This window comes from Hakea prostrata, chromosome 5 (assembly GCF_041222555.1).
Source record: "Hakea prostrata isolate BN-2017 chromosome 5, UWA_Hpros_2, whole genome shotgun sequence".
In the NCBI taxonomy this organism is placed as follows: domain Eukaryota; kingdom Viridiplantae; phylum Streptophyta; class Magnoliopsida; order Proteales; family Proteaceae; genus Hakea; species Hakea prostrata.
Genome location: NC_142604.1, coordinates 13,549,923 through 13,561,023, shown reverse-complemented (window position 1 = coordinate 13,561,023; position 11,101 = coordinate 13,549,923). Strand labels below are relative to the sequence as shown.

Genomic DNA, 11,101 nt, shown 5'->3' with positions numbered 1-11,101 from the left:
AGGCAAATTTGATCTATAAATTATAAATTATCAATCTAATCTACAGAGATATTATTGAGAAAGTCCAAATGGAGAAAAGAGTCATTGCATACTTCAATATATTAATGATTTATTTTAGTTTTTCTCTCACTGCATGCTTTATTTCAATATATTTTTTATAATTTACTTATAATTATATTATTTACATTTTAGTCCTCTTATTAATTTACATAAATTTTAATGTGATCCCCCGTCTGAATATAATAAAATAATTCAGATGTGGGATCCACATTGAGTTTGGCATTGGCCAACATAATATATATGGTAAAAAGATATTAATGCTTGTTCGAGGTGAAACAGACTCATTATTCGGCCTCCCCAATGTTCAATCTTGGTTTACCAAAAAAAAAAATGTTCAATCTTGGCTCCGCCTCTGGCTTTAGCCCTGCGCTCTGAGGAGATTCAAATTATGACTTCCCTATTTCGAGGTGTTAGTTTTATACTGAATGAGTCAACCCTTGGGATTAGAAGTTAGAACCCCAAAGCTGTCGTTGTATCATTCTCACATTCAATTTGGTTTGTTTCAGTCACGTTGGGGAGACATTTGTGAAGTTGTTGGGCCTATGGTCTATAGCCCATTTGTAGTGTGGGCTTGGATTGCTTCAACCTCAAATCGGTGGACTTGTGAAGGCATGCTGTATACTGTTTAGCCTTCACAAGGGCCTGCTCAAGTATTTGATTTCAAGCAGCTAGCTCACTATCATGGGCCTGGGCTGATAATTTATTTTAAGAGTATACAATTAAGCTCAAGCCCATTAAAACTAGGCCCATACTCACAATGGTAGCTGACCTCTTAACCAACAACTATAACATTATTGCCCATGGGTCATAGCCATTATGCCAAGAAAAGAACTGAAGTGGTCCCCTTGGTTTCTCATTTAGGGCAGACATAGTCATAATACAATCAACTACCACTTTTAACTGATTATATAAATATTTGCAGATCCAAGGTTACGTGGAAGAGCACATTACCACAAACGAGCTTCATGATCTCTTAGCAATCATGGATTGGATTCTTTATAGGGAAGGGTGTCTTGGAGTTTTTTTTTTTAGGGTAAACAAGTCATCTTACTACGGCAAAGCCGAAGAGACAGGATTACACAAAACCTGCAACCAAGGAGTGGATATAAGCCAACTAGTTACACCTGTAAGTGACTTGCGCCTTGCTAGTTGGTCCGATACGTGATTGAACCTCCTAGAAACAAAACAAAATTTACAGTTGTTGAATTGAGATTCCAAAAATAGGATATTTGCAACAAACCGCTTGCACATTCAATGGTTCTTGAAGATTGGCCTCCTTTTATTGGTAGAGGTCCTCGCCATTCATTTTTCTTTTTAAAGAAACTTTTTTTGAGGGTCCAAATAAAGAAACTTATTTATTGAAATGTGTCAAATGCATACGTAAGTCGGAGATCCATGAAGTTGAGGGGAGCTAGATTGTCCTACAAGCTAAGGACAATCTCTCCCAGTAAGAGACTCGACTGCTTCATTTGCCTCTCTCAAAACAAAAGTAAACTTACCGTCCAAAAACTAATCCTTCAAAAACCTAACTTCCCACTAAATATTGACGACTTGAGGTCGTCACCATTTGCATTATTGGGCTAAGTTCATATGATTGAAGATTCTTGTCAGGGTTGCAATAAGGGTCAGGTTGGTTGACACTAACCCCTACATGATTGAACGTTGCTGGGCCATGCTAAGTTAAACACCTTACCCCAACCCTAACCCAAAAAAATGATGAAGCAATATAAAACTACATATTGGTACCTACTTTTACTAAAGACAACCTACAAGGTGGTGTGTGGTCGGTTAGTTAAACACTCAATCCTAAGCCAATGCTATGCTAACCCTGATCAGAACCACCCTATTCTTGCATTTACTCACCCTCAAGGCCGAAATCTTGAATCCAATTCTAACTCGGGCTTGGAACAAACCAAGACAGTGTTCGAACCGTAAAAGCAAGAGTTGTTTGTTTTTTGTTGCAATTCTATGTAATAAACCATTAAAATGGAGTCTAGATAGATCTATCTTGTGTTTTAAAAAAATTAAAAACACTCGTGACACCAACCGTTTTTGTTAGAACTCTAATTGGATATGCAAGATGCTCAATTGATTAATTAAATATAAGATAATTATAAATCTACCAAGAGTTGGTTAAGTTGACAAGCATCAATGTCTCTTGGTATGAAGTTAAGAATTCGGATCTTCTACAGAGAAGTGCATGCATAGCTCTGCATCACTGCGTGCAGTTCTAAAAGAAAAAATATATGATAATTATACATTAATTAATATAATTATTTTAAGAATTCAAAAATGATGGAGACATCTAACCTAAGACCTAACAAACAATATGTTAGAATCTAACAAAATCTGTTGTCCTGTCAAGGTTAACTTGTATTGCTTGTTAAACATGATTAGAAGACCCATAAACCTTTCTATATTTAGAATTAATACACCATTTAAAGCCTTAACTCTGTCTAAAAGTAATTAGTTATCAAAATTTCAAAAATTTGTGAATTGACTTAGCGTGGTAGATGCCAATCTTTTATCCAACTTGTATTTGTATTCAACTATAAGTCAAATTTAGTATTATGGCGGCTTTTGTTTTCAAAAAAGGAGACTATGACCTAATCTTCTAGGATTAGAGAGTTCCTCAATTGAATTTCTGGTTTTGAAATTCTTTGGTGGTTCAACTAATAAAAACATGGTCGTTCACAAACTTTTACTTTTCTTTCCACTTTTTATTATTTTATATTAATTTTGTATTATTATTATTATTATTATTATTATTATATTTTTTATAAGAGGTATTACATAATATAAGGAGGTTTTGATTTGGCCAAAAAAAAAAAAAAAAAAAGAGTTTTGCTGTTGGTTTAAGGGACTTCAACTTTACTTTCTTACATGAAGATGTTAGTTTTTTACCAATTAAGTAATTTATCATATATATATTTATTTATTTATTTTTATTTACTTAATATTTTCTTCTTATTACTTGTTTGACTTTCTAGGTGATCCTTTCAAAAGTGAACTTTTATTATTTTTTGAAGTTCATAGCAATCCAAATATTAAAGAAAATATTCCAATATTCCATGATGTGAAGGATCACATTAGGTCAAGAAATATTTTTATTATGATTTTTAACATATCTTTAGATTTATTTTGTTTTATTTTTTAAACAACACATGTATTAGTCTATGCTATTTAATGTGGAATACTTTGTTTAAAAATTTATTACTTTTATTTAATTTAAGGATTATGTGGTAAATCTGATCATTTGAATAAATCAATAATTTATTTCTAGAATCAATTTCGTTGGGTCACGATCAAACTAACTAATCATCTAAGAGTACGAACCTGTTTCATAACCTATCGAAAAACAGTTTTTGTTTTTTTGTTTTTGTTTTGAGAAGTAAAATAATGGGCCAAAAACCGCTTGATAAAACTATTTTGTCGCATGATTTTTGCAACATAATTTGAAATCTATGCTTCTAGAAACACTTTTAATACAACTATTTGTTGTTGCGTCCGTTTCTCAAAGTAAAAATTGGGTATGGGCTGGATCTAAGTGAAACAATTTTATAAGTGGTATTTATGACATTTGGCATTCTAAACATAACAATGACGACTTTCGTAAATTTTATTACAAATTTTAAATTTGTTATGAGAAATGGATTTTATCAAATCCTTACGAGTATTGTTTCTACTTCTAGAAGCAAGTTTTATAAAACGTCTAAAAAATGTTTATGCTTCTAAAAATACTTAGAACTGTTTCTAGTGTTTCTCATAGCATAAACACTCAAGTGAGTTATCAAATGGCCTAATTTGCAACTAGAAAAATCGTACAATATAAAATAAGAGGGGAAAAAGAGGAGGAGGGGGGGGGGGGGGTTGAACCATGCATCAGAAAGTTGCAACCATGGCTAACAAATTGGTGTCAAGGATAACAAATTTAGCCTAGGCGTTAAATGAAATCTAATGAACAATTCATGTTCAAGCAAGTTTCAACAATATCATTGTGATTGTCATAGATGTGGGAAGTTGAGTGAATTCTCGGTCTTTCATTGGTATTTTTGAATTTAAGGGCACAAGAAGAGAGACATTTTTTACCGTTCAAACTACAACAAAAAATGCTATTCGAATTAGGGTAAACAACAAGCAGAAGTCAAGGTAAAGGGTCCTTAAACCACCTTGGGCTACACACTCATGTGTTGGGCTATGTGTCTACATGGTCTCAAGTTTTTTTTTTTTTTTTTTTTTTGTCTGAGGTTCATCCGGTCCAGCCTGTGCGCGCTTCAATTACATCCTCAAAAGGAGCTTTGTCGTCCGCAAGGATCGAACCCATGACTACTCCACTGAGAAGTATGGATCTTACCACTCTGCCAACCTTGCATTGATTTCCAAGCTATTCAATACATGTGGGTCCCCTCCCTTGCCACATGGGAAACTTACAACTTCAACTTGAAACCCAAGAATCAATGGTTTTATGTATTGATATGATATTACTTAATACCCGTGTTGCACCTCCTAGGTATTAATAGCGAGAAAAAATTGTATTTGTTGTGACTGTAAAGAAACGGCAATAAAGTAAAAAAAATCTAAAGAATATTAAGATCAAATCTTTCTAGAACTATCTGGTAAGTCGATTTCCAAATTTATGATAATCCACCCACTCTCAAAAAACAAAAAATAAAAAATGCACAAGTTGCAAATGATAACTTTAACAGCTAGGTATGCTTTTATTTAGTATTTCAGTATAGAATTGATGAGAAACGGATGGTGATGGCTCTCTCTATCTTCCTTCTTTTGGCTGCCATATTGCACAATCAATACAATTGATGATGGCAAAGGACAACCCACCGTCGGTAAATGGCATTAACTCCATATGTTTAGCCCTAGTGCTTGAGACTGCACTGATTTGGCAAAATTTTACTGTTTGGCTGAAGAAGTCTGTTCCTCAACCAGAGCCTGTGTCTCCATCAATATAGTTTTGGATGGTCAAGAATTTGGATCCACAACCCACATTGCACTTGAAAAATCAATCCCAGTCATCCATGGGGTATGGGTCTCACACCCAGTGTTCAACAAAAATGAGTCCCATGTGCTACTTATAAGTAGTTGATTCTGACCCCCTAAATGTATGGTGTAGTGATGTATTCTTAAGTTATAAGCATTTAAAATCCGTACGGTCTACTTTCCATCCGAAAATGCAGACATTTAGTCATTCGATAGTCAAACTACCTTTGACCCCAAAAATGAACATCTAAGTATCCATTCATGGTCCAAAATAAATAAAATTAATTCATTTCAAAATTTTGCGGGACTGGTGCTTCTGACATGGTGGTGCCTAATATTAGACGGACGCCATATACCCGCCAAACTAACTAAATGGAGCAGGTACACAAACACGCCACATGTTGCCATTCACATGCCTTCGACCCACCAAATTTACAATCGCTTAAAGACGACTTGGGCTTGTGGCCACCATTTGCTTTTACTAGTGTCGGTGACCCTCTCCCGTTTCACCTTTTTATCGCACGTGTTAAAATTACTGACTCGTAGGTAGGCCCCACCCCCACCACTAACCGGAAACTTTGATTTAACCATATAAAACTCCCACTTTTAACGACCGAATAGGTGGGTGATGGTGATTTGAACTTTGAAGAAAAAGTTTTTTTTTTTTTAAAAGAAAAAAATAATCTCCTCTATTCCTACGTGGACATGAAGAGGCGTGTATACTTCAACTACTCTGTCAGTAAACGCATGGTCGCCACTTGTCACCGTAATTCTGTTTTGATTCGATTTTGAAACTTCTTTTGACCAAATTTTTTTTCAAACTTCTCAACGGTACGTTGTAGTCGTCGCCATCTACTCACTTAAATCCGTTAGATTAGAATCTTCCGTTGACGTATCACTGACGCCTCATCATTTTGTGTGGAAACCCGCTGTAGCCGGTGGAAGGTCCAAGTGTACGGGTTTGCCGGTTATCAATAACCGATAAATTCGCGGGAAATTTATCCGTTTTTAGAGTTTCCCTTTTTTTTTCTGAGTTTGAGTCTCTCACTCTCTTTCTCTTCTTCACAGATCATTTCTGACCGTCTCTCTTGCTTTTGAAAATTATTATATGAAAAAGAAATATTTATATAAAAAAACATTTTTGAATAGCTTGAATCGTCATCGAGACTCCACCTTTAGTAGGTTTTTTTTTCTTCTCTGGTGGTGGAGGTCTGTTGCAGTAGGTATGATAAATATCTTTGGCGGCAATTTGATCTTTTCGAATTATAATGTGTTTCATACCTCAATTAACAAAAGAAGACAAAAAATTGAGGTAGATTTTGCTTGTTCTTATCTGGGTTGTATCAGAAAACTGAGCTCATCGATGATGGTTGATGAATTATTCAACAAGGACCGTTTTTATTACTGTACAAAAAAAGTTCTGTTAGGCAGTTGAATAATTTTTTAAATTTGTCGTTTTTGGTTGTAATTTGTTTAGAGGAATAGGAATTCCACGTAGAGACGCATGACCCATTTCATAACATTTTTAGTTGAAACCCCTCGTTTGTTCTTCCCGTTTGAGTCTCTCTCGGACGGAATTGATCGAGGTGTTGTTGATCTTACACATATTCTGAGAGGTTTCCTTCAAAACCTAAGTGGGTTTTTGAGAAGAGGATTTGGAGATTGAATGTGGAAGGAGAATGACGGTTTTGGGGGAAGTAACAGAGAAGAAGGGTGAGATTAAGAAGACTGTTTTGGTTGGAATCCGAAAAGATAACATTAGCAGACAACTCCTGAATTGGGCCCTTGTTAAAGTTGCAGAAGCTGGGGATATCGTCGTGGCTGTCCATGTCTGTCGTGATCTCGGTAGTACTTTCTTTGATTCCCTCCAATCCCGTCTTAATCTTAAATTCCTTGGTTCCATAATTTCATTATACTAATCTGATTTCAACTGGTTAATCATTTCAGATGCTAATTCTAAAGAAGGTCCTTCAATGGATGATTATTTAGAAGTTTACACAGGTTTATGCCATGTGAAGCAGGTATGTATTTCCTCCTTTGATTTCTTATTTATTTTTTATTTTCCTTTCTCTGTCGGGTCGTTTTCATTAAAATTTTAGGTATTTGCACTATATAGGAAAAATATTGATCACAAGTCACACCATGGTTTTAGGTAACTCTTACAGGGAAGATTATTCAGGGAAGTTCTGCTCGGAGGGCTTTGGTTAGAGAGGCAAAATCTTGCAATGCAACAGCTTTAGTTGTTGGGATAAACTGGCAAAATCATCTAAAGTAAGTCCTGCTATAAGTAGAAACCTCTTGGAACTTTGTTTATAAAATTTATATCTAATTTCTCTGAACTGGAAATCTTTCAGGGGTTGGTTTTCCATGGCCAAGTATTGTGCACATGGATTGCCAAGAAGTACTGCAGTTCTTGCTATAGACAACGGGAAGCTAATCTTTGAAAGGGGTTCTTTCACTAACCAGATTTCAGGTTTGTTCTCTATTATCCACAGATACCCTTTTGGTTTATGGATTAATCAGTTGCCAATAAATTTAATTTTGCTTTTTTCAAATATGAAGGAATCACAGGAGATCCAAGGCCGAGTCTGAGTCTGGTTCAGAATTCTGAGGTGGCTTCTGAAATCAACAGCAGAGATTCCAATGCTGATGATTTAAATTTTGAACTCAATTTCTCTGATCAGAACCAGAAACAACTATCCAGGAATAGTAGCGGAGACTCAGGAGTTGATGATTTAAGCCTTGATTCCTCAAACTCGTTGTCTCAACTAATGAAGGAGCTTTCAGACACAAAGCCTGGTTGGCCCCTTCTCCGAAAAATTGTTCCACGGAACCCAGAAAATCCTGGTTGGCCCCTTCTCCGAAAAATTGTTCCAGAGAACCCAGAAAGTCCGAAAGACTCAGAATCTAGAAAAATGTCGGTTGTTCAATGGGTACTGAGCTTACCAGACCGATCTTCACCTTCGACACCTCAATCCCAGATGAGTGATGACACGGATCAAACACAAAATTCTTTTGGAACAGACATCGATAACCATAGAAGCAAGAGCCATAATAAGAGCTTCTCAATGTCTGAGGAACTACAGAAGGAATTGGAGATTCTCTTAGAGACAAACTCTACCAGTTGTCGTTGGTTCAGCCATGAAGAACTGATGACTGCAACATCTCAGTTCTCCTCAGGTTGCTTTGGTTTGTCATTTGGTTTAACCTTATCTGTTTTCAGTCTAGTTTTCTTTCTAAACATCTGCTCTGCTAACAGGCAATATTATCGGGATGGGAGGGTGTAGCTCAGTTTACAAGGGTTGCCTGTTGGATGGAAAGCATGTCGCAGTCAAGGTTATGAAATCAACAAAAGAAGTATGGAAGGATTTTGCTTTGGAAATTGATATCTCCTCTTCCCTGAACCACAAACACATCACCACTTTGATTGGGCTCTGCATCAAAGATAATGATCTTATAGCAGTATATGAATTCTTGTCCAAAGGAAGTCTGGAGGAAAACCTACACGGTAAAGATTCTTATGCATATGTCTTGCTTACTCTGTAAAAGAATACAATTTTTTGAATGTTGACCCTTTATGTTGATACACCAAGGCAGATAACAAAGAGAAATCTGTACTATCATGGGAGGTGAGATTCAAAGTGGCAGTTGGGGTTGCTGAGGGCTTAGACTACCTACACAAAGATTGTGCACGGCCTGTTATTCACAGAGATGTCAAGTCATCAAACATTCTTCTCTCAGATGACCTTGAGCCACAGGTGCATTTACCTCCTCCAACGTTTTAGGAGTTGGATTTTTGACCATGGGAATTGTCAGGAAAAATAAATAAATTGACAAGATCTTGTATTCTTCATGTGTGACAGATATCCGATTTTGGGCTTGCCATTTGGTCACCAACAACAGCACCTTATGTGACACACAGTGATGTAGTAGGAACATTTGGCTATCATGCTCCAGAATATTTCATGTATGGAAATGTCAGTGATAAATTAGATGTCTACTCCTATGGTGTGGTTCTCCTCGAACTGATATCTGGAAGAAAGCCTATCATCACTGAATCTCCCAAAGGCAAAGAAAGCTTGGTTATGTGGGTAAGGATTTTGGACCTGGATTTCTACAAGAGCTTCATTTCTTGGTTCATCATATTTTACAATTAACTGCTCCATATCCAGGCAAAACCATTACTTGAAAGTGGAGACCTGAATGGCTTTTTGGATCCAAATTTAACTGGAAAAGTTGACGAGGTTCAGATGCAGAGGATGGTTCTAGCTGCAGCTCTTTGCCTCACAAGATCACCTAGTCGACGTCCGAAAATGAATGAGGTACTAACGGCCAAAGTTCATCTTTCATTTGTTTATGTTCCTAGGCCATCTGTTCAATTGTTACTAGTTGAGATATGCTTCCTGGTTGAAGTCAATGAACATATATAAAGGAGTTCAACTCTAAATTGGGAATGGTTTGGCCTGTTTTAGGTCAGATCAGATCAACAAACTCCAGACATAACCTACTTACTCTTTGACCAAGTAGGTTAATTATGCTTTTTTGGTAGTTCATCTCTAACAACCTCCAATAATAGGGGACTATAGGTTGCAGGCAACAAAAACAGTATTGAGACCTACCGTTAGTTTCTAGCAAGCTGACTGCAGATGCAAAATGCAGTCTTGAGTTGTTCACAGGTAGCTGATCTGATGTCTAAATAATTTTTTTATGGTAACCTTTATAATCTTCTATCACTAAATACATGTCTACTGAAGGTCATATATGACTTGCCTATGCTCTGAGCATATTTGTAGACGATTATGCAAATGGCAGCACTGCAGGAAATAGAGAACTGAACTCTCTTATAGCTGTTTGGTTTAAGAGGAATACTAGTTGAGATTACTTTCTTTTCATTAAAATTGGTCTAGCAATGCTCACAAGACAACTTCTTGTTTGTGTGATCCATGATACAGATACTGAAGCTTCTAAGAGGCGAGAATGATATTGAGTATTGGATGAGCTATTCCAGAAGTGCTCCAAAAGAGTCAGATGGTCATTATGATGACTACGAAGAAATCTATCCAAGTTCTAATGCTGAGTTACATCTTGATCTCGCATTACTTGACATGGATAATGAGACATCGTCGAGTAGCATGGAGCAAAACAGCGACCAATCTTCAGAGGACTAATTGAGAGGATTCAATTATTTGAAGACAATTTTGTAGCCAATTCCGCATCATAGGACGTGGTCTTTGCTTTGTACAGTTGAGTGGGGGAGAATGTAATGTTACTCTGTACAGATTTGAGTTGTGTAAAAAAGAGAGGTTGGGGGGTTTGTTGTAGAAGTGCCAAACCCAACTGCAGTGTGAATTAAACCATGAGTCTAAGATTTGCAGGTGTAATAAACAGGGCCTAACCCCAAGTCTGAGGAGCTCGGTGTTATAGCTTGCCAAGGGATCATGGGTTGATCCAGTTTGCACAAAACAAAAAATGTATGAGAATAGGAGCAAGCAATAAAAGGATTGGCAAATGCCAATGTGCTTCTTTTTTGGATGTCATTTTCTTCAATCTTTGCTCTTGTTTCGAGCAGGAAATCTGCTGTGCGAGATTACAAAAGTGTGTGGCTTCACATGTTTGTAATTTTTTCCCCCTACAATGTTGGTATGTTTGAAGTGGCTAAAATAGAATTGAACATGGAAATTTTCACATATGATAGAGAGGAAATTGAAGCTTGAGATGTAGAGAGGAACTTAAATCTAAAGTTGATTTAACCAAAAAGGCTCTGCACATTCAGCCCCAGTGTCCAATATGGAAAAATAATTCCCGGAAAGTCATGTATTTTACTCTCTTGGCTGGCAATTTGACATTTTCAACGAGTCAAATATGGTGATCTCTGAATGAGAATGTTCCATTTGATTTCAGTGGTCTTAACTTCAACAGGATTGCCAAGAAAACCTGATTCTGAACACCCCCTGTGTTGTTTTATTGTAAATTTATTTGTTTGGATTTGGCTGCTAAGGAGTCAAATCATACTGAAAATACAGAAGACCTGGAGAGGCTGTCAGCC

At 36.5% G+C, this 11,101-nt stretch overlaps 1 protein-coding gene across 1 annotated transcript; it reads left to right on the top strand.

The window, feature by feature from the left end:
* Nucleotides 1-6,507: 6,507 nt before the first annotated feature.
* LOC149015290 (kinase with adenine nucleotide alpha hydrolases-like domain-containing protein) lies at nt 6,508-11,094 on the top strand. The gene is made up of 10 exons (XM_089155264.1): nt 6,508-6,900; nt 7,003-7,076; nt 7,208-7,326; nt 7,410-7,528; nt 7,618-8,235; nt 8,315-8,563; nt 8,653-8,813; nt 8,919-9,146; nt 9,228-9,377; nt 10,008-11,094. Exons 1-10 carry the CDS (start codon nt 6,735-6,737, stop codon nt 10,221-10,223), a joined length of 2,100 nt encoding a protein of 699 aa, XP_089011390.1. The 5' UTR covers nt 6,508-6,734; the 3' UTR covers nt 10,224-11,094.
* Nucleotides 11,095-11,101: the final 7 nt, after the last annotated feature.